We start from the raw sequence: 24362 nt of genomic DNA on the forward strand, positions 1-24362 counted from the left end.
AGGGTTAGTGAGACATGGCTCAATGAGAGACAGGGTCTATGAAGGCTTCACTAGGCCAGGTCCTGACTCCTGAAACGGCACCTCAGGGAACCACAGGGAGTGTGGATCTCAGATGCAGCATCCCCACATTATCGTGGCTGAATTTCCGTGACATTCACATGTAGAAGTCACCACCAGAGAGGAGGGATGAACTTTGCTTCCTGTTCTTCAGGGATAGATCCACAAATCCCTTAAAATTTCTTAATTTGAGAAAGAACACTAAGGGGCTGGGGAGATGGCTCAGTGGAATAAGCACTTCCTTGGCAAGTGCAATGGCCTGAGTTCAATCCCTGGTTCCTCAAAAAAAAAAAAAAAAAAAAAAAAAGAGAGAAAGAACACTCACTTAAACCAATATGTGATGGGATTTAATCTGGGTGTTCCATGGAACATTTGCATGTGGAAAATGTTTATGCATGGAAAGACCTAAGTGACAAAGAGAAGGTCCCCGTGGTGGGGCCTCATTAATGAGCAAAGTTTGGCCCCTCCTCTGTTCACCAATTGGAGTCCAGTCCAATAATGTCTCTCCACTCTAATGAATTTGTTTATTTTACTTTTCTTTTTTGATTACCTATGAGTAAACCAATTTTGGTATCATTCAGACTAGCTGGTAATCCAAGTAAAAGCATGCTTTTACACCTATAACCCAAGTTGTATTATGAATAAAAGTTCCAAAAACGAAAAAGGAAAAAAGGAACAAGAAAAAAATTGTTCAGCTCACAATAAAAAGGAGCAGTTGTTCATGGAAAGTACAAACAACCAAATAAGAAGTACACAGAATTTACAAAGTCAAAGGGCACTCAAATATATTTCTGACCAAATTGAGTTATAGTAAGTCTATCAGAACTTTAGAAATTTGTAATTATACATAGACTAGTCAGATTTTGTTGTTTGACAATTAACAGATCTCTTATCAGAAGAAAGTATATATACACATACAGATGTGGAGGCAACTCTCGGCCCTATTATCCCGGGAACTCCATGTTTTCATATCCCAAAGCTATCCTTAACCAGAGAACAGATCCAGGTCCCCACCCAGCTCCTCCCCACTCCAGTGTCCTGTCTTGGGTGAGCAGAACTTGGCCTGGAGCAGTGGACTCCACAAAGAGCGCTGGGCTGTCTGAGAGGTCAGTCGGCACCCTCCACCCTGAAGTAGCCTGATCTTCCACCACAAGGACCTTCTCTGCCACTTAGGCCTTTCCATACATAAGCATTTTCCACATGAAAATGCTCCATGGAACACCCAGATTAAATCCCATCACATATGGGCTTAAGTGTGTGTTCTTCTTCAAACTAAGAAATTTCAAAGATTTGTGGACCTATTCCTTAAGAACAGCAAGCAAAGTTCATCCCTCCTCTCTGGTGGTGACTTTCACATGTGATGTTAATAGTCTCTTGGGAGACACCCCAAAAATTTGGTCATTGGTCAAAAGATAAAATTTTTCTAGAGAAAATACTGCATTAAATTAAAAAAAACTTATGTGACACATCTCATTAAAGAAAAATTAGGTAGAACTTTCTTATGTATTAGAGATGAGCAAGGGTTATGTTATGTCAGAATGAAACATTATTATAAAATGTCATCATGATTGTCATGCTGCAATGTTACGCAGTTTTGATTTTTAAATTTCTGTGTAAAAATATGTAACTATTGTCTAATATTCCAGAAAGATTTAAATATAAGGATATCTATGTATGTTAGCAAATAACAGTTCCATTTTATGTTCTAAGGGGTTTCATAGTCAGATAAGATAGCAATATTAAGCTTACTATCTCCATTACAGTATGTCATTAATCTTCTCTTCTGGATATTCAACAACTGAGTTTTGGAGATCAAAAATTAGAGAGATAGATGGGCTGGCTAAGACTATAGCCAATATAGGGCTGGCCAAATAGCTCAGCAGATTAAAGTGCCTGCAAGCAGGCACAGGGGCAGAGGGTTTCATCTGCAGGCCTGCTGTGCCGGCTCTGCCCCTGGGGGCATGCTGAGATGGCAATTGTGACTGGGCATGGTGGCACATGCATGTAATCCCAGCTCTTGGGAGGCTGTAAATAAGGGGATCAGTGTAAGTCTGATCTACTAGTGAGACCCTGAACACCCTGTAGACTCTGCCCTAAAATTAAAAAAAAAAAAAAAAAGTATAGCTAATATTTTGACTCTAGTCTTCCAAGGTCAGTGAGGACCCAGTACATAAGAGAACCCTGGCTGCAAAATCATATAACTTGGTGAAGTCCCTGATCTTGGTGAAGTTCTGAGCAAGGAGATTGTGGGGCTACAAACAAATATGATTCAGTGATATATAGTGTGCCTAAGAAGAGTCACCAGGAAAGAAAGTCTCCCAAGCTTTCATAAAAGCAAATTTTTGCTGGAACTTCCTGGGCTGTGAGCATGCAGACAGCATCCCCTGGAACTTAAGCAGCAGCACACGAATATCAAAGACAACTGCCACAGCCATCCAGATAGCTCAGCAGATTAAAGCACCTGCTTAGGCTGATGCAGCGGCAGGGGTTCCATTCCCTGCATGCCGTGCCAGCCCCACCCCTGGGGCTCACTGAGTTGGCACTTGAGAGTGGGTGTGGGGGCACAGGCCTGTAATCCCAGCTCTTGGGAGGCTGAAAACAGGAGAATCACTATGAGTCTGGTCAGTGTAGTGAGACACTGTAGACCTTGTACTAAATACATTTTTTAAAAAAAAGACCCAAAAGGCAATGGCCAAGAATAAATTAAAGAGGCCAGAAGTCCAAGAATGTATTTCACACAGCCAGTCCAAAAAAACTTTAAGTCCAAAAACAAAGCAAAACTAGTTATCACTAATCTTAAGAAGATAGGGGTCTGGGGAGATGGCTCAGTAGGATAAGCACTTGACTGGCAAACGCAAGGATCTGAGTTCAATCCCTGGTTCTGAAAAAAAAAAAAAAAAAAACTAATCTCAAGAAGATAAAACTTTGTCAATGATCAAAAAGTGCTCAGAATAAATAATGCTTTTGTAAACATTCAGAAGGAACCTGCACACTTCTCAAAAAGACTGACTCTTGAAGCTTGGCAGAAAGAGCTGATTAATCAACCGCATCATGAAAACAAACTAGTTAATGTTGATGAAGCTACAAGTTTAATGGCTAAAATGTAATATAGTGGAGAGATGTATCAACTTTTTTAAAAAATCAAAAAATAAGTATTTTATACAACTTTATTTTTTAAAAAAGCAAATTTTCAAGCAATTGTTGTGACTCAGGCAGATGGCTGACACTGACAGAAAAAGTAACAGGTGCTGTACTTGGTTTCAAGGTGATTCCTGAGGAGACTTAGCTGATTTTGATAGCAAAGAATTGATTAATACACATCTTACCTTGGTCTTAAATATCCAGTAGAAAAGTACTGATGAGAATGGAAAATAATGCCACATTAATATGCTAGCTGTAAAAGGTTCAAATCACTAACTATTCCTAAAAATTGCCAGCTGTCCTGTAACTAACTACTATTATGGATTATTGGATGTATAAGGATAACTTGTTGTGTACAGGTATCAAAAATCTTTGGACTAAAAATGTTTGGTCTAAGTGAGTAAGTTCACCCAGAAGGGAAAGTTGAAGAATGAAAAGGGCTTCTACACAGTTCTCCAAGCTTGACTCCAACTTTGACTGACCACTCGTTGCTCACAGTACAAAACAGAAAAGAGAGAGATTTCAGAGTGCAAGCTGACTGCTAGGCAGACATGCTGCAACCTACTTCACCCTCACAAGTGTACAAACACCCTTATTTTGATGGCCCAGTCCACTTTTTCCAATAGAAAGAGGCCTCCATTGACCTCAGCTTTCCTTTATTTTCTAAATCCCCTTGCTATTTCCCCCCAGGACCACCAAGAGCTGTGTCAGTTTAAAGCATACAGTAGTCAATCAAGTTGCAATAAATTTCAGATGATGAGACAATTCTGTTCCCTTATAATAAAAGGGTAGAAAAGGAACACTCAAAGACAGCCTCCAGGGTTCCTACCTTACTCCAAGGGAGCTCGCTATCTCATTTCTATTCTTTTTAATAAATTGATTTTATTTCTCCTTTTAAACATACATGTCTACTTTTTAACTAACATGTGCTTAGGCATTCCAATACAAATAAACTGTAACTTCCCAAGGCACAACAATGGAAAGCAAATGGGCTCAAGATGCAATGATTTATATTTTGAACATTCCATCACTGGCTATAGAAGTGATAGGAATACACACTACACATCTTCCTGGTGACAGTAAGAAGTGGAAGTGAGCTGCAAGGGAAGCTAGCCGCATGTTCTAGGATGTAAAATATTGACATTACCATCAGCAGTGTATTAGATGCTATCAATTATGTCAGGTATTTCAGATCGAAGTAGTCATGTTAGATGATACTACCCAACTGGAGACTAATTTATGTGTCTTTTTCTTTTTCTTTCTTTCTTTTTTTTTTTTGGTTTAAAAGTGCTTTTTACTTGAAGGCAGAACTCTCCCACCAGAACCTACAAATAGATAACTAAGAACTTTTTAAAAGCTTCTATGTTACAAAACTCTGGGTCAAATTCTTCTCAGCTCAGCATATAGTGTTAATCATTTAGGGAGCGTCTGCCTACAAGTCCAGCGAACAAAGCTTGTTGGGCACAATTTACCCAGCCTCCCTCATCCTCCTCCGGAATAAGGACACCAAGATAAGAGTATCTGGCGCACTGCAAGGTTCTGACTCCGCAGGGACGCCCGCCCACTCGCAGCTAGGACAGGTCCAGCTCCGGCCCCATCCCCACCCCGGCAAGGCCGGTAGCTCTCGGAGTCTGCGACGGCTGAGACCCATCCCGCCCACGGGTACCCCGGTGCCCAGCCCCAGAAGCCAGGCTGCCCCTGGCCCGCACCGGGGCGCCAGGCTGAACGGCCCGAGCCGCAGGACTTCCCCTGGGTTGTTTGTTTGCAGACCCGCTTGATCTTGCCCAGCGCTATGCTCCCGTTTCCACATTTTCATTCCCGTTATGCCGCGCCCGCTCGGGCTCCAGCTCCGATTCCCACCACCACGAACGCAGGGAGCCACACTGACGCGGACCGGGGTGGCCGAGGGCGCAGGGATGCAGGCAGCGTCCCCAAACTTCCTCCGAGCCCGCCGCCAGCCCGCGCAGCACCCTTCGGCGCGGAACAATGGGCCCCCCCCCGGGGGGGGGGTGCGGAAAGCGCCCAGGGGACACGGACGGGGCGGGTGGTCCGCCGCACCCCGGAACCGCCCGTGCGCACCTGGACTCGCGAGGGTCCACCGGTCCCCCAGAACAGAGGGGGTGACGCGCTTTCCCTCTTCATCCAGCCTCGCGGGTCGGGGCCGCGGCAGGGAGCGCGAGGAAGCTGTCCGCCAGGAGACCGCTCGCGGGCGGCGCGGGGTTCCAGAACCACCAGCTGGGAGAGCTGGCGGCCGCGGGCCGAGGCTGGGCCCCGAGGAGTGCGGGAGCCTGCGGCTGGCCGAGCAGGCTTTGGCAGGCGTGCGCGCCGTAGAAGCTGGAGGCTGCGAAGTTGAACATCCTCGCGGTGAGCGCGGTGCACGCAGCTAATTTATGTGTCTAAGTATAATCAAAGATAGAACAAGCTATACAATATTCACTGCATTATGATTATGAATATTTAGTTTATTTCTCACTTATATTTTCATCTTACCATAGTTTTATAGCAATGTAACCAACTCAGAGACTGAGCAGCCACTGTATTTGAGGTGACAGTATAAAACATTTTGCAAAATATTTCACTGTAAAATACAAAGGCAAAATACTGACCAAAAAGATCAATTTGGCCACATATTCAGTGTGCAAAGTCTGTCTTTAAAACAACTGTTAATGGGCTGGGGAGATAGCTTAGAGGTCTAAGCACCTGCCTGGCAAGTGCAAGGATCCAGGTTTGATCCTCAGTACCACATGCTGTGATGGTCCTGGGTTCCTGGGTGCTCCATGCAGGCCCTAAAACCAGGCATGGTGACACACACCTATAACCCCAGCACTGGGGAGGTTGAGACAGAAGGATCACTACAAGTCTGAGCTGAATAGCAAAACCTTGTGCCAAAATAAATGATTTTTCAAAAAATTTGTAAATGTTACATGCATTAAACACCAGATAGTGTTCCTAAAGGATAATGAAAAAGGATATGGTATATATTTATGTTGAACATTGGTAAAATGGAACACAATCCAAATCATAAATTAGGAAATTTCATCTTTTTGTGAAACTATTTGCTTTCCTTCATGCAATTACTTCACTTTCTTAGGTAAAGAAATGATAACGAGGGGCTGGTGAGATGGCTCAGTGGTCTAAAGCACCTACTTAGAACAAGCTAAGCTAAGCAAAGCACAGGGACTGCGGTTCAATCCCCCAGCACCACATGCCAGCCAGCCCCGCCCCCTGGTGGGCTGAGCTGGCCACACACACACTAAATAAATAAATAAACAAATAAAAAATTAAAAAAAATGATAATGAAAGGTAATGGCATAGCCACCATCAAGGAACAGAATAAATTTTCCTGACGATATCAAATAACAATCATTCTCCCCAAAACAAGTACATTATTGACAAAAATTTAATTTTCAATATCATTACTGATAAATCATACAATTATTTATACTTTTTGCGGAGATTTATAACGAGGGATAACTAACTGTGTCAACTTAAGAAGGAAATGCCCAACTAAATTGGAAAAAGTTCTGGGTGTAGAAGACCCCTTCAGAGAGAACTGTTGTCAGAATGGTACAAAAGAGAAAGAGAAGGAAAGCTTGCTCCTACTTCTTTGCTATAGTTCCAGTATAAACCTTCACCTGTGACATTGTCTCTTAGCTGCCAGCACAGTTACTCTGGCCCCGAGCACAGATCATTCAACCTTGTGGCACAGAATATTTGGCCTCCTGATATCGACTTACACTGTATACAATACTGGGCTCCAAGCATTCAAAAGAATCCTCCACATCTGCTCATGGATAGACCTTCTATACTACTCCACATTAAATCTACTAACTGATACAGATACTGGAAACAGCTCAGGAGAAACAGAATTGCAAAGATGAAGTTCTGTAATCGGACAGTATCTAAGAGATGAGGGCACTGATTGGAAAAGAATGGTATCCTATAAACTGGGGTAGACATTTAAGAGGATCATGATGAGGCTGAGGGTGTCGATCATCTAGACTCTCATGAGATTATTTTGCCATAGGAAGAGATTTCTACACCCAAAAGGGTGAGGAATACCCATGCCCAACCCAGTGGAGTTTGCTTCTGCTACTATACCTGAGGAAATGAAACCTGTGTTGTCCAAGCATGATCACGCTGACACTATTTGGGACCAATGATCAACATCCATCTCTCTATGGCAGAATCGAATCCTAGGAAGCTTTTGTGGGTGAGGTACATACTGAGACCCATGAGAAAGTCCACGATTTTTGCAAAGAAATTCTTGAGTTTTCCAAATCTTGTAAGCACAAGAATGATGAAAACTCTGGGGATGCACAGGTTGTGCATGGAATAATGGTGGTAATGTGTACACCTGGATCAGTCCAACCTTGAAATGGGCTTCTCACAAGGTGATTCTGAACTTAATGTTGCAACTCGTATGTGAAGAATTTTTCATAGTTTATTTTACAGGATGACAAAAATATGGTCAAAATATTACCCACGGGGGCCAGGGAGATGGCTCAGTGGAATAAACACTTGCCTGGCAAGCACAAGGGCCTGAGTTCAATCCCCAGTTCCACAAAAAAAAAACAAAACAAAAAAACAAACAAACAAACAAAAAAAAAAAACCAAACCAACAACAACAAAAAAAAACCCCACTATGAATGGGTTAAAAATGCCTGGGATTTTATGGTATACTGTTGTTGAAGAGATTCAGAGATAAAGGGAATGGGGAATAACAGAATAGATTTGACATGTTAATCCTAATCCATCACACTGGAATGTTCCACAAAATGTACTCTTCATTACAACCTTAAGCAATGGATTCATGAGGACAGCACAGCACCCATGTCATGCTTTTTCTTTTCTTACACCAGACCTTACAGCAGGGACCACAGCACTGGAGAAATTCAAGGAAAATATATTGGGTTGGGTCTAGAAGTGGCAGCATTCAAGTGGTAACACAGAATTCCCAAAGCAAAGGGCATGCACTAACCAAAATGGACAGCAGAAACAGAACAGTGTTCACAATGGCCAGACACTTGTAAGCCTATGGCATTTGATTACCCAAGGTATTTTCAAAAATGAAATAAATGAGAAGTCTACAAAATTTTTACTAGATTTATAAAATAAAAAAATAAGGGCAAATGAAGACAAACTTACCTCAAACAGAAGTAACAGGAAATCACAGTACCTCATCAAATACATGAATTTGAGCCACTTTACAGACTCAGAACTGCACTGATGAAGTGGAGACCAGTCCAACTTGAGGAAGGAGCCTCACACACCAACAAAAATGTATATGGTCAATCTTTGTCTCATTCTTCTACAAAAAGGGCTAAAATCCGCACCCCCACCCCCAGAATAAGTGTACATTGAAAGTGGAATATAGGTGACCAGTAAAAGGTCAAGATGGCAAATGTAAGTTACATGAAGAGGCTCCTCAGATGCCTTCTACTTTTGTATAACCACCTGCTTCCCAACATGCACCGATGGCATCATCAGTTGTATCACATAACAAGCTGTAGAAATGAAAAAGAACAGCCACTGTTTACACAAGGCTCTGCCTGTTCTGTTAATACCACCTGAAGTTTGAAAGCTTCAGCATTATAATCCCTTTCCAGAACATCCTTGATGGACAGTTCTCTTGAAGAGAAATATGCAGCGGATAGAACTTTGAGCAATGCATTGGTTAATAAGTTACATTTTGCCTGGGAGGAAAAATGAGCAGGTATGTGACTGTATAATGACCCATGGGCTAGTTAATGGTCAGGGACTTGGAGGAACTGGAAAATTCTTCACAATATTTTGAGATGTGTGGTGTGGATTGGCCTACTTAATGGGCAAAGGATGTAAAAATAGTTGCATCACACCTAATCCTGACCCAGAAAAATTACAGCAAAGGAGAGCTTTAAAAATCAAGAGGATGAGATGGCCTGTTCTTTGGATAGTAAGCTTTTGTTAAGCCTTCCCAGTCACTAAACATGAACAGGGTAGTCATGTTGGCAGGCTCGGAGGACGTGCATTCACTGTAACATATGGATTCTCACTCCCAAAGCCTGATCTGACCACTGCTGAATGCCTAACATGCCAGCACCAGAAACAAATACCGACTCCTAAATACGACACCCTTTGCTTGGGTGATCTGTTCTTGGTGTTGGCGAATGGATTACAGTGGACAGCATCCGAAGAGAAAATGTGTACACTTTGTCCTGACATACCTATTCTTGATATGGATTTGCATTTTCTGCATGTAATGCTTCTGCCAAAAGCTCTCGTCCACAGATTTACAGGTCTTATCAACTTTAATGAAATTCCACACATTGGATCTCACACCAAGGAATACATTTGATATCCAAAGAAGTGAGGCAATGGACTTGTGCTCATGGAATTCACGGTAATACCATATTCTTCACCATCCGGAAGCATGAATGAAAATTGGCACGGTGTTTTTGAGACACAGTTGTAGCACAAGGTCGGTGGCACTAGCTTGCGGGACAGGACAAGGTTTTAGTATAAGGCTGTATGTTATTTCTTATAGCCAGCATCTGTGCTTCTAGAATTTATAGTGAAGAAATGAAGTGGTGGAAGTATGAGTGATACCACGCCCCATTACCTATAGTGATTTATAAGCAAAATTTTTGCACCCTTTTCTCCTTAACTTATACTCTCTGCTGGTTCTGAAAGAACTCTTAGTTGCAGAAAGAGTAGTGCAGCTTTCTGGTAGGCAAGTCTGGAGACGACCAGCAGAAATGGCACCTCGCAAGGGGAAGGAACAGAAGGAAGAACAGGTCATCAGCCTCGGGCCTCAGGTGGCTGAAGGAGAGAAGGTATCTGGTGTCTGTCTCATCTTTGCATCCTTCAATGATACTTTCGTCCATGTCACTGATCTCTCTGGCAAGGAAACCATTTGTCGTGTGACTGGTGGGATGAAGGTAAAGGCTGATCGAGATGAATCCTCCCCATATGCTGCCAAGTTGGCTGCCCAGGACCTGGCCCAGAGGTGCAAGGAGTTGGGCATCACTGTCCTGCATATCAAACTCCAGGCCACAGGAGGAAACAGGACTAAGACCCCTGGACCTGTTGCACTTGCTTGCTCGGGAATGAAGATTGGGAGGATTGAGGATGTCACTCCCATCCCCTCCGACAGCACCCGCAGGAAGGGAGGTCGCCGTCTGTGAACAAGGCTCGAATTGGTTTCTGTTAATAAATTACCTTCATGTAAAAAAAAAAAGAAGAAAAAAGAGTAGTGCAAGTATCAGGAAGCACAACCATGGCATCATTGAGCTGGAAGTGAAGACGTCACTTTGTCATTTTAGTCAGCTTCTGACTCTGAGGAGAACAAGCTGGAAAGAGCACTAGCTTTGAGAGAAGTAATTAAACCAGAATGTCATGAGAAAATTAAACTATTACTCCAAAAACAGAGGAAACAAAAAATAAAGTTAGCATGCAGGAAGCCTTCGGGTATTGGCTAGTATTAACATGCCTTCTGATTAAAGGGGAAGCTCTAACAACCCAATCCTGGCAGAATGTCCAGAATTTTGACTAATAAAGGTGTGGGTCACAATACCAAGGAAAGAACGAAAACCAGATACATCACCTCCTCAATGCCAAGGAAATACAGCACGGGTAGTACACCTTAGCTCTAAACACAAGTTATGACCCATGATCAGCTATAGAAATGAGGATTATAGCACTACAGCCCTTTCTTAATATGCTTCTATTATAGTATAATATTGATACTTAATAGTCTAAATCTTGTTCATCACCCAAAGAAAAATTTGCTTCAATTGTGGGGAAGGAATTGGTGTATTTCCATTTGAATACAGGAGTTATAACCTGTTAGGTATATTAATGAGCTCCTCTTTTTATCTAGAGATATTGTTTAAAGAAATGTGTGTGGGAGTAAAGCTGGCAAAGGGTGGATTGTGATAGTTAACCAATTATGTCAACTTGAGTACTATATGTTCAACTAAATTTTTCTCACAAAGTTCTGGGTGTGGAAAATCAACCAAAAGCATTATTGCCAGTATAAGAAACAAAAAAGTAAGACTGTTCTGTTCCTAAAGAGGAACTTCCAATATTCACCCTCACTTCTGGTCTCCAGTATAGACGCTTCAGTCTCCAACTTGGACAAATCAGTCTCCTTGCACAGACTCTCTGGCCTCTGATAGATTTGCCTGGGACACTACAATGGACTCTAGGCCTTCGGTTGGATTTTTCAGAAATTCAGTTTACAAACAAAACTTTTGATCACTTGCACATCTAATTGCTTGTGTATCTGTTGCAATTATATCTTGTAAATTCTTATATATGTATATATCTTACATTAATTCTGTGTCTCTAGTAGGTACTGAGTTATACATTACTATGATTTATGACATCCTATTATACACAATCCGTGGTCTACCTGACCTGTCAACAATGAGACACTCAAAGCAGCATGGTTTATTTTTTGGTACAAGAGATAGTAAAATTAATGCAAAACTGTAAGTCATACCAAATTAGCATGAAGAGTTACATGGTGATGGTAAGAAAGTTTATATAAATCATAATATTAACCTCAACATGAAAATAAAATAGGTAGATTTATACACTTGATATAATTGTTTTGATCTATGCAGGTATCTTGTTAGGATACAAAAAATGAAACATTTGTTAATCTACAAGTTGTGAAAAGAAATGAATTTTTCAAAAAAATTTAACAGAATATTCAAAAATAGCTTTTTTACATAAAATATGAAATATATGTACTAGAAAAAGTAAAGTCAATGCTAGTGGGAAATCCTATCAAATAATAAACAATGAATAAAAGTTATTTTTAGTAGCCTATACCTCCCCATAATAAAAACAAAATTAAACTACACAGTAATACTATTTGCAACTGAGAAATACACTTCATTAGAAGATAGTATATATTGAATTTAAAGACAATGGCTTCCACAAAAATCTATTATGTTGATGTTTTTATAGTAAAAACTACAGGTACATAAGTCACATATCTACAAGAGATTTACAAAAAGATCCAGAAAGAATACATTCTGGGATAACTCCACTGGGGACTGTATTTTCCAGAAAATTTATGAGGCAATATTGACATCAAATTTCTCATTAAAATTGTACATGCTTCTACTACATTACAAATTTTTCCACGATTTTTCAAAACAGCTTGAATACACAAGGTTTCTCCCTAGTGTGATGTCTTTCATGAAGTTGATAAAAACTGCTTATTACGTATTTTCCCTACATTGTATATACACAGAGTTCCAAATCAATGAGCTCTACGCAGAAGAGGACTCATCAAATCTTTTCCACATAGTTGACTTACCTCTAAGTTCATGTCTTTGACAATGGTCTTGTGCAGGACACTCCTCCCCACATTCACACAAAAGGTTTCTCCCAAGTAGGAGTAAACTTCAGGTCTTTGATAATATCTGTGCTATGAATCCCTTTCCTCCTGTCTGAACTAATAAGGTTTCTCCCTAGCATGGGCTCTTTCATGAATGTGCCGATAATGATGTGTGGCGAATGCCTTCCCATTGTTTACATGCACAGGGTTTCTCCTCTCTGTGAATTCTTTCATGGACTTTTTAACACATCTGTCTAATTAAGGCTTTTGCACATTTCTCACATATACAGTTTCTTACAAATGTGCTCCCATTCATGTACTTTTGTAATTCTGTAGTTACATACTTCACCTCACTGCTTACACGTATAGGCTTTCTTTCAGTATGGGTTTATGTCTATCAGTTTTGAGCAAGTCCTTTTCCATATTGCTTACATAGTCTCTCCTGAGTGTGACCTCTTTCATATACTTTATAATAGCTCAGTTTAGTGAAAGTTTTTCTACATTTCTCACATACAGTTTCTTGCCAGTGTGATTTCTTTCATGTACTTTACAATAACTCATTGTGGTGAATGCTTTCCCACACTGCTTACACATAAAAGGTTTCTCACCTGTGTGAGTTCGTTTATGTCTATTAAATACAGACTTTTCAGCAAATCCTTTTCCACATTGCTTACATACGTAGGGTCTTTCCCCACTGTGAGTTTTTTGATGCATTTTACAATAATTTAGTGAAGTGAATGCTTTTCCACATTTTTCACATAGATAGGCTTTCTCACCTGTGTGGATTCGTTTATGTCTATTAAATACAGACTTATCAGCAAACCCTTTTCCACAGTCATTACATATGTAGGGTCTCTCTCCAGTGTGAATTCTCTCATGTATTTTACAATAACTCAGTGTACTGAATGCTTTTCCACATGTCTCACATATATACATTTTCTTGCCAGTGTGATTACTTTCATGCATTTTACAATAACTGAGTGTAGTGAATGCTTTTCCACAATGCTTACATGCATAAGGTTTCTCCCCAGTGTGACTTCTTTCATGCTTTTTACAATTACTCAGTGTAGTGAATGCCTTCCCACACTGCTTACATACATAGTTTTTCTCACCTGTGTGGATTCGTTTATGTCTGCGAAATACAGACCTATCAACAAATCCTCTTCCACATTTCTCACACATATATGCCGCCTCCCCACTGTGAGTTCTTTCATGTATTCTACAATAACCCTGTGTAGTAAATGCTTTCCCACATTGCTTACATACATAGGGTTTCTCCCCACTGTGACTTCTTTCATGTTTTTTACAATTACTGAATGTAAAGAATGCTTTCCCACATTGCTTACACACATAGCCTTTCACACCTGTGTGCATTCGTTTATGCCTGTAAAATACAGACTTATCAACAAATCCTTTTCCACATATCTTACATATATAGGGTTTCTCACCAGTGTGACCTCTCTCATGTATTTTACAGTAACTCAGTGTAGTGAATGCTTTTCCACATTTCTCACATACATACAATTTCTCACCAGTGTGACTTCCTTCATGAATTTTACAATAGCTCAATGTAGTATATGTTTTTCCACATAGCTTACATGCGTAAGGTTTCTCCCCGTTGTGACTTCTTTCATGTTTTTTACGATTACTAACTGTAGTGAATGCTTTTCCACATTGCTTACAAGCGTAAGGTTTCTCCCCAGTGTGAATTCTTTCATGTATTTTACAACACATCTGTCTAGTGAATGCTTTCCCACATTTCTCACACCTATATGGTCTCTCACCAGTGTGAGTTCTTTCATGTATTTTACAATAACTCAGTGTACTGAATGCTTTCCCACACTGCTTACATCTGTAGGCTTTTTCACCTGTGTGGGTTCGTTTATGTCTATGCAACGCAGACTTGTAAGTAAATATTTTCCCACATTGCTTACATATATAGGGTGTCTTCCCAATATGAATTCTGTCATGGATTTTAACACCATTTGGAATGCTGGAGGCTTTCACTGTTTTCTTACACACAAATGTCTCCACTCCCAGGCGAGTTCTTTCTTTAAGGTCATAGGTTTTCCCACATTGCTCAAATTGATAGGATTTCCTTTCAGACTTTGTTCTTGCATGCTTCTGAAAGGACTGGAAATCACTGCAGGTTTTGTCACGTTCATTGCAATTATACAGCTTCTCATCAAATCCCACATACTCACGTGACTTCAGTCCAGTGTGAGGTAAAATGAACATGTTTAATGATGAATGCCCAGTCAGGGGCTTTCTACAAGCAAGGCTATCAACTATCTTCAGAGCAGCCTGTTGTATCTCCACATGCTCACTGGAAGTCCTAAGGGATATTTTTCCATGCTGATCCCAAGCTTTATTTTGAGAGAATTTCACTAATTCTTCTCTTCTTTAAAGAAAACAAAAAATTGTTATTAATCATAAGAAGAAAATTCTCCATATCGATAATTCACCAGGCCAAGTTCTGGCTTGATGCTAAGAAATTTTGAGAAAGAAAACCTAAATGCCATGGAGAAGGGTCAGGGAGATAGCTCAATGGAACAAGTGCTTGCTTGGCAAGCGTAAGGTCCTGAGTTCAATCCCTGGTACCACCACAATGAATAAATAAATGCCATGAAGGCTTCTTCAAAAGGAGGAATTTTCCCATTTCCCAAAGTATCTCATTTATTTCAGAATTTATTTATTTATTTTATGTATTTAGTACAGAGTGTACAAGGTTTACAGGGTCTCACTACGTAGATCGGGCTCATAGTGATTCTCCTGTTTACAGCCTCCCAAGCCCTGGCGTTACAGATGCACACCACTACGCCCAGTCTTGATTGCAGTCTCAGTGTGCCCTGGGAACGGGGCTGGCACAGCACGCCAGGGATCGAACCCAGCTGCTGTGCTCTACCTAAGCAGGCACTTTAGTGAGCTGAGCTATCTGGCTGGCCTTTATTTTTGAATTTCAATAGATATATGTTTACAATACGTAAGGCCAAGTTCCATTTACATCACTAATACATATATGTAACACATATTGATCATTTCTGACACCTTTTCCCACATCTCTTTCCTCTCGTCTCCTTACTCTGGTCATCTGTTCTATCTCCAGAAAATTAGCCTTTCTGTTCTCTATCTCTTCTCCATAATTTATATTTTTATATTTCATACAGAAGAAAAAAGTCATGAATATTCACTTTGTATGTCTGATTTATGTCATTTAACATTATGAGATACAATACCTTCTACTTATTTTTATTTTTGGAAAGATATTCTTCATAGCGGAATAGCATGTATTTGTCATTGCTAAGAATTAAACAAGAGTCTTAGCAATAAATTACTCACCTAGAATTTTTTTTTCATTATTATTATTATTCTGAGTGAGTCTCATCTCTCATTCATTTGGAGTTCTGGGATTGTGAGAAGCAAACACTAGGTTCAGCCTATGCTACATTCCCTTTATCCACGCATAAATAATCTCTGTTCCAAGAGATTAGGAATTATGATTTCTGAAACTAGCTATTATGCACACCTATGAATACGCTGCTCTAAGCATGAGTACGCATGTCACTAAGATAGATTACTTTTAAATCCTTTCCAAATATACTTAGGGAAGCTCACCTGCATGAAATACAAATTTCAATTTTTACTTTTTTGAAATGTCTCTACAGTGACAAAGTGGTTCTATTTCTTATTCATACCAACAAAATACGAGGGTGCCTTCTACGAATTTTAAATTCCAATTCTATAAAGCGTGTTTTCTCTTTTCTGGGATCATAATACATATATACATAAACAGGTATCTTGAACATAAGCTCCTTTCGAATTATAAAATTTATTCTTTTTATATATGCCTACACAAAATTGATAAATGAAATTTCGCCGATTTTCATGATGTTGATCACAAAAGAATTTTTTTTAAATGATGTAGGAGATAGTGTCTCTTGTTGCATAACATCACTTATAACTTGGTTTGTTAGATTGGAATATTTCTGTATTTAAGGGTCAGATTATTAAAAAGAAAAAAATTAACCTGGAAAATTTTTATGAGAAGAGACAAATATAATTATGGACTCATTTGTAGAATTCCTTTGCTTGTAACATTTCTGTTCACATACTGACTCAGGCAATATAACTTTTACTTATAAATGCAAATTACCTTAGATTTCTTGAGCAATTTTTGTATTCTTCAATTTGCTGTTTTCTAAAGCTTCTTCCTAAATAACCAAAGAAATACAAAAAGTCACTGTATCATTGCATAGAAATTAGCACATAGCAGTTTGATTCACGATATAATGTAAACAGGCCTAAGGCAGTCTTCAAAATGTTTTCACATTCTATTTAATGAATCTACACCAATCAGCAAGAACCAGAGCTCTCTCACTGTGCACATGAGCAAATGTCATCCTTACCTACAGCAGTCACATTCATAAATGTTTCCCACATCACTTCTCTGTAGAGCTTCTTCTGAGATGGATTCAGCACAGCCCACTCCTCCATGGTGAAGTTCACAAGCACATCCTCCATGGTCACTGCCTCCTAAATAATCACATGTACATATTCTAAAAGAAGGTTCAGAGTCACACCTCACATAGCTGAACTCCTCCTGTAAAAGCTGAATTGAAGCCAATCCATTCAAACATTGACTTCATGCCCTGGGGACCAAGCATATACACATATTTCACACAATTGTGATGCTAGATTCAAAGTCACTCCTACAGCAACAGCAGAATAGCTAAACTGGCAGCCCATCAGGGTCACAGAAATTTTATTCATGCAGTTTCTAGAGCAGAGCTCATAGAGGGTGCCCGGAAACCATCATCCACAAAATACAGGGGCGGATTACTATCAAATGAATGGTTCTGATAGACCACAGATGATACTGTTTTCAAATCAAATTCCTCATACAATTAAGTCATTCTTTCTTGGATGGTCTCTGGCTATCTTGTGAAAGTTCAGTCTGGTTTCAGAGAAAAAAAAACCCACAACAATCCAACATTAAATAAAAGTTTATGGATAATAATAAAAATGCTAATGGAAAAGTAATATTATTAGGGCAAATCTGTGGAACATCAAAACAGTGGAAATATGGAATATTGTAGCTCAATGACACCAAATGAGAATCTAAAGGAGTTTTATGTGGGAATGAACAACAATAAAATACTTTGGACACATTAAAAATGAAGATATCACAGGTCAACTAGGCACCACTTACAAAATGAAACTTCATCTAGTTGTGGTGGTAATCCTGTGCCTATAATATAATCCCAGTACTTGAAGGGTCAGGGAGATGGCTCAGTGGAATAAGCACTTCCTTGGCAAGTGCAAGGGCCTGAGTTCAATCCCTGGTTCCATAAAAAAACCAACAAAATAATCCCAGTACTTGGGAGGCTGATATAGGAGGATTACCTTGAATTTGAGGATCGGTATAAATTTCAAGGTTAGCTTCAGCTATGTAGTAACTTCAAGGCAGTCAAGATTATGAGACTCTATGTCAAACTCCTCTCAAAATGTCAAACTTGGGGACCATCTGCTCGGGGCCCCTCTTCTGTGCCTCTCTCAGACAGAAGTTTTCTTTCCCCCAATAAATATTCTGCTGAGAAAAAGTCAAACTCCCTTGTACTACATAAATTTTTTTAAAAAGCCAAACCTAAAGAAAATACTGTATCACTAAAAACACCTTTCACCTTTTCAAAAAATTATACATGTGCAGTATAATAGAAGATTGACAATGACTGTTGAGCAAGATGACAGTTTGCACAATATACACTAAAGACATTAATATTCGCCCTTCATTACAATGTAAGTGTAGGAAAGAGAATGACTAATGGATCTTATGCAAGGAAGAAAGCCTTCTGTGGCTCCTCAGGTAAACAGAATACTGCTTCATGGGGCCAGGGAGATGGCTCAGTAGAATAAGCACTTCCCTGGCAAGCGCAAGGGCCTGAGTTCAATCCCCGGTTCCACACAAATAAAAAAAAAAAAAAAAAAAAAAAAAAAGAAAAAAGAAAATGCTGTCAGGAACAGAATACTGCTTCATGATCCAGCTGGTTTAAACATCTCTGTAAAAAAATCTCAATAAGTTTCATTAATATTCAGGAAGAAACTGGGAAATCTGGATTGTACACCCTTCTAATCTTTGTACATAAAGTACATATTGAAATGGGAGATGCATTTGAATTCTTTTGGACTTTATAGCAAGATAACTTTTAGATATGAAGGAAGAAGAAAATCAGGAAGTCATCAGCATTAGGAGATACTGAAGCCAGGTGTGGTTGCACATTCCTGTAATCTGAGTACTTGGAAGGCTGACTCTGGTAGATCACAGTGAACTTGAACTAATATAGCAAGGTGCTGCCTCAGAGAGAGAGAGAGAGAGAGAGAGAGAGAGAGAGAGAGAGAGAGAGAGACAGACAGACAGACAGACAGACAGATAATGAAGTTCATGAAAGCCATGGAAAATTTAAAAATGAAATAAAGCTTTTGCTGTGTATACAATTCCAAGATTCTGTATACACAGAAAAGATCAATGAACACAGATCAAAAACATAAACTGTAAAATATCTGACTGGAAGAAACACAGAATACAAATTCCACTGCTGAGCTTTAACAGATGGAAATTTTAACAGTGAGTTTCCATCTCCCTTCAGAAACAATGGGTATAATTAGAAAACCAATCAATAAGAAATACTGCTCGCGCTGTAAAAAGGGAACACTTCTCCACTCTCGTTTGGAGCATAGAGTGGGACAACAATTGTGAAATCAGTGTGGAATTTTCTCAGAAAACTAGGACAAAAAAGAAGAAAATTGGACAAGAAGTTTTTTTTTTTTCTTTTTTAGGGTACAACAGCAGGTTCTGTTCCGGTTTCTCAAAGCATGGGATGGGGTGGAGACGGGAAAAAATGTAAACATTGGGTTCCACCCTGCAGCTCAAGAGAAGACTCTTCACTCCAACAGGGGCATAAGGGTTAGAAGGAAATGAGATGAAAGGTGGGGATCCTGTTGAGATAAAGCAGAAGCGGCCTGAGAATATAGAACATGATGGATGAGGAAAGAGACCAGGACAAGCGGGGAGGAGTGGGGCATATTTCTTATCTCAGTGCATGTCCCCTTAAATAAAGTAGAGTACAGGCACAGTGAAGAATCAAGACAGAGGACAGAGCAAGCTCCCCACCCTGGAACAGCCTGGTCCTCTATACATAATTACAACACAGAGATGTCCAGAAGGAGGTCGAGGACAGCCTTGGTCCTCAGGAAGGGGAGGTGGCAGGAAGGGCCAAAGAGGGAAAAGGAACCCAGCTCCACCTGTGGATATGGGGAGCCACTGGAGTGTAAGAATCTGCAAACTGCCCATGGCCAAGAGTCACCTGGTGACCAGGGGCCAATCAGGACAGCACCTGGGAGGGGACCCCAGTGGGAACTGACAGGAATAACAAAGACCCCAGCTGGGCGGGCCTAACTGGAGGCAGGAGGCTCCAGAGTCAGTCACAGCCGCCCCAAGAACTGTGGCTGGCCTGGTCATGAAGGGAGCAGCAGCTGGCAAGGAGATGGGGAATCAGCCACTTTCCTTAGAAAGAGGGACACCTGCCAGGGGAGTGCCTGGGCCAGGCCTGCTCTTGGCTGAGGGAGGAAGTCGCCATGCAGTCTAGCCCCATGCAAAGGTCAGAAATAAGCGTCGTGCTGGGCCTCAGCTGCTGAGGACCGATCCCCACCGTCATGGGGGGCTGGGGGCGCATCTGCCTTTCGCCGCAAGGAAAGCTTGCAGCCTTGGCCCTTCTGCTTCTGCTGCTCCTTCTCCTGCTTCTGCTGTTCTTTCTCTTGCTCTTTTTCCCACTTCTGTTGTTCTTTCTCTTGCCTCTCCCACTCTTTCTCCTGTTTCTGCCACTCCTGCTGTAGCCGGGCCTAATTACTGGAAGCTGGAGCGGTGCTGTTGCCAGTAGGTGAGGGCAGAGATGGGTGCAGTCCCTCAGCAGTGACCACAGACCCTGGGGCAGGACCAGCGCTGATTCTCGGCAGGAGGGGGTGGGGCGAAGGTCCCTCCAGCTTTCTGAGGCTGGAGGAGGGGCCCAGGGGCCGCCGCTCTTCATGAATAGCCCGGGATCTAGGTAGTTGCCCTGAGAGCCGATGCTGCAGTTCTCCCCAGGGTTTTCCTTTCTGCCCTTCCTCAGCTGGGCTGTATTCTCTCGCTCAATCAAGGCCTCTGTCACTGGAAGGTTGGTTACCTCATGTATCAGGAAGTCCTCCTGCTTGCACTGTTGGGGCAGGTTTCTCAGCTGCTCCATGGTTTCATACATGCCTTAGCAGGAACACAGTTTCTCCACCGACCCCAAGGTGTATCGTAGCAAGACCAGGGCCACCCGGAAGACGATCTTAACACCTTCACAGAAAAACATTTCCTAGACACGCAGCACTGAGGCCCAGGCAGGGTGTGGGCAAAGATGCACATGAACCATTATGTCATATAGAGCACAGGGTTGATGCGCTGCCGCCTCAGGTGCCCATGTGCTGCAAGAGTGCAAAAAAGATTTCTCCATCCAGCTGAATGGCCTCCAGCCCTGCACTGCAGTAACCTGGGAGGTACTTGTCACAGATCTGTACCAGGCACCAAAAGGCTTGCTCAGCAGGCATGTGCACGAGCGGCACTGCGGCCACTGGGGCCTGGGCCTGGCAGTAGCCCTTGTCAGGCTGGTAGATGGTGTAGGCTGTAAGGATGCGGTACAGGTCCTGCTGCACAAGCCCTCCTCGAGCAGCAAACATCTCATGGAAAGGGAACTGGCGGTGCAGGTCCTTCTCAATTATATCCAGCCACTTGTGATCCCTGGGAGCCCGTTACAGCTCCTCAAACTTGCCAGGATTTTGCTCTAGAAGTTCCTTACTATTAGACAGGTACTGCCAGGCCTTGGCTCTGAGGGACAAGGGGGTCCTCTTCCAGCAGCATAGCTTCACCTTCTGGAAACGCCATGACAGCCATTTATCCCGGTTACTGAATATCTCCAACCACTTCAGCTCTCGCTGCCAAGCCACATCCACTGGAATGGAGCTCTCTAGGCTCCCCGAATACTGGCTGCCCCCAAGGAAGCCATACCTGTCCATCTTGCGCAGGGCCAGCCCGTTTATCTCTTGAGTCTGAGCGCATGGAGCTCACATCATCTGCCAGGGATTCCAAGGTCCCTGACGTGAGGCTCATTGAGTCCAAGTAGATCAGCGTGTCTGCAGCCTGGCTTCGAGGCCCAGAGATGCCAGGTCCCAAGCTGGACGTGGAGCCCAGGACTTGAGAGGCTGGGGTCACCGTGAGGACCGCTACCGGAGCCTCACTTGCCCCAGAAGCTCCTGTGCCAGGCCCTGCAGGGTTCTCATAAGCCTGTCCTGTTGACGCTGATGTGGCTGCTGCAGTTCCATGTCCGCTTGTCACTTGTCCTGCTGCAGCCTGTGCAGTCCCTCCTGAGCCTGCTGCGACTCCAGGCTTGGGGGCGAGTGGAGGTTTGGCGGTAAGGGCCCCTGGCGCCGTTCTGGAAGGGGTCCTGGTGGGCGTTGCGCCTCTTTGGTTTTCGTAGAGTCCGTCCCTGAGGCCACTGCTGCTGGCGTGAGAGGCTCTGGGCCAGCGGCGACCTGTGTCGATGGAGTTTCGGACGAGGCCTCCGGAATCTTCATGTCAGTGCCGTCTGCATTGGCTGGGGCCGGAATTGAGGTCTGGACTGGCCCAAGCCCCTGACGGCCCGCGCCTCCCCAAGCGCTGCCAGGGTGACAGGGGCTGAGGTGGCCGTGGTCACCGGAGGCCCTGAGGCCACCACCTTCATGGACCCGGCCCGGGAGCTCCTGGGTGACGGCGAGGGGGCCTGCGGGGACGTGCGGGGCCACCAGGGATGCCAGGCCCACCTCCATGGCCACAGGCAGCTCCTCACATCCCCTAGCTGGGGAGGCTGCAGAAGGTACCGCCCCTCAGCCACCCCGGGCCGTGTACCACAAGTACTTTTTTTTAAAAAAAAAAAAATACTTATTTATTTGGCATGGGGTCTCACTACGCAGGTGGGACTTGTAGCCATCCTCCTGTTTCAACCTCCCCTACACTGGGATTATAGGCATGTGCCACCATGCCCAGTTTCAGTGGCTGGCTCAGGGAACCCAGGGCTCTGAGGCTGACATGGCATGCGGTACTGGAGATCCAACCCAGGTCCTTGCACTTGCCAGGCAGGCACTTAGACTGCCAAGCTATCTCCCCAGCTCCAAGAAGTCCTATTTGACCAACCTATTTCTCTTCATGGTATTTTGTCAAATGAATTAAAAGTATCATACCAAAGCAATTAATGTATAGTGCATTAATATGTACTATATGTATACTGGCAAATGTTCTATGTATATGTATAGCCATACGTATAGTAACACCATTTCTAATAGCTATGTATAGGGGCAGTTTCTAATAGCTAAAAATTGGAAACACCCCAAGTGCCCATCAAAGAATGGATAAAAAAGATACATATAATGGAGTACTAGTCCACCATAAAGGCTAAACTTGGGACATCTATTTCTAAAGGATGACTCAGAACACATGCCCAGGGAGAGAGCTGAGACTGCCCGAAGCCGCTGGATCCTGAATAGATCCAGAGCGCAGGCCTGATGCATGAGGTAAGAAGACCCAGGGCCGCTGGGTCCTGACAGACCCAGAGCACAGGCCCAGCATGGAACCCTTCAGCAGATCTCCCTGCAAAGAGGCTAGAGACAAGAGCCACCCAGCTGATTCAGGAGCAGAACATCTTGCCAGAGTGACACAAAGGGTTCAACTCTAACGGCTGCAGCAGAAACAAGTGGAGCACAGCAGTAAGATCCCAGGTAGATCTAAGCAACAACCACCTGGTGGAATCTGAACTTCGTAGATCTGGACCTGGTGCTAAGGTAATAACTCTATCTAAGCTCTACACCAAAGGTCAGAAGACAGTGGTATACAAAATAACAAAGAGAAGGAACAAAATGCAGTCTCAGGTCCCAAGTCCACCCAGTACAAATGAAGAAGACACTAGCATAGAAGAGACTGGAAATCACACACCAGATATCTCAGAAATAATAGCGTTGGCAGTAAAGAAACAGCTGCAGAAAGGTAAAGAAGAAATCTGATCAGAAATAATTTCTGAACTAAAAAATGTAGTGATAACTATAATCAAAGAAGTATAAAGTGCTTCTAAAGAATACACTGATAAAAAAATAGAGGAGAATATAAAAATGATGGAACCCCTGAATAAGCAATTTAGGAAAGAAATAGAATGTATGAAACAGGTTCAAAGTAATATACAGGAAATTAAAACTTCAATAACAAGCTGGCAAAACCGTTTGAGGGAAAGTGAAAATAGACTTTCTGACCTTAAAGACACCATCACAGCTAGTGAAAAAGTAAGAAAAGATCTCTTAAAAACAACTAGGATGCAGGAAAAAATAATTCAGTACCTGCAGGACGATGCAAAGATGAACAATGTGAGACTAATAAACATCAATGAGAAGGAAGAAGTCAATACAAATGATGTAAAAAGAATATGGGCAGAAGTAATAGTAGAAAACTTCCCAAATATGGGGCAACAATCTGACATTCAGTAACCGAAGCATAGACAACGCCAAATAACATCAACCCAATTAAAACCACACCCAGACATATAATAATCAAGATCCCAGAAATTCAGCACAGGTACTAAAAGCTGCTAAAGAAAAGAAACATCACATTTAAAGGAAAACCCATCAGAATAATGGCAGATTTCTCTTCACAAACCATCAAATCAAGAAGAGCATGGAGCAAAGTACTTCAAGTGTTGCAAGAAAACAAATTCCAACCCAGACTGATATACCCTGAAAA

The 24362-nt window shown here is 42.1% G+C and overlaps 1 protein-coding gene and 3 pseudogenes across 1 annotated transcript in view; 2 read left to right on the top strand and 2 right to left on the bottom strand.

The window, feature by feature from the left end:
- The first annotated feature begins 2745 nt into the window (after positions 1-2745).
- On the top strand, positions 2746-3164 carry LOC111814006 (annotated as a pseudogene).
- Positions 3165-7122: 3958 nt separating this feature from the next.
- LOC101570535 lies at positions 7123-10364 on the top strand (annotated as a pseudogene).
- A 1527-nt stretch (positions 10365-11891) lies between these two features.
- The window catches only part of LOC101570932 (zinc finger protein 791-like), a 59241-nt gene continuing 46770 nt past the window's right edge, over positions 11892-24362 (bottom strand). The window contains exons 2-4 of the mRNA XM_012512672.2: positions 16939-17065; positions 16686-16743; positions 11892-14933 (exon numbers count right to left, since the gene is read on the bottom strand). Coding sequence (XP_012368126.2) covers positions 13010-14933; positions 16686-16743; positions 16939-17065 — 2109 coding nt within the window. The 3' untranslated portion in view covers positions 11892-13009. The remainder of the gene's footprint in view (positions 14934-16685; positions 16744-16938; positions 17066-24362) is intronic.
- The window catches only part of LOC101585702, a 45562-nt pseudogene continuing 41388 nt past the window's right edge, over positions 20189-24362 (bottom strand).

Source organism: Octodon degus, unplaced genomic scaffold (assembly GCF_000260255.1).
Source record: "Octodon degus isolate 3935 unplaced genomic scaffold, OctDeg1.0 scaffold00255, whole genome shotgun sequence".
In the NCBI taxonomy this organism is placed as follows: Eukaryota; Metazoa; Chordata; class Mammalia; order Rodentia; family Octodontidae; genus Octodon; species Octodon degus.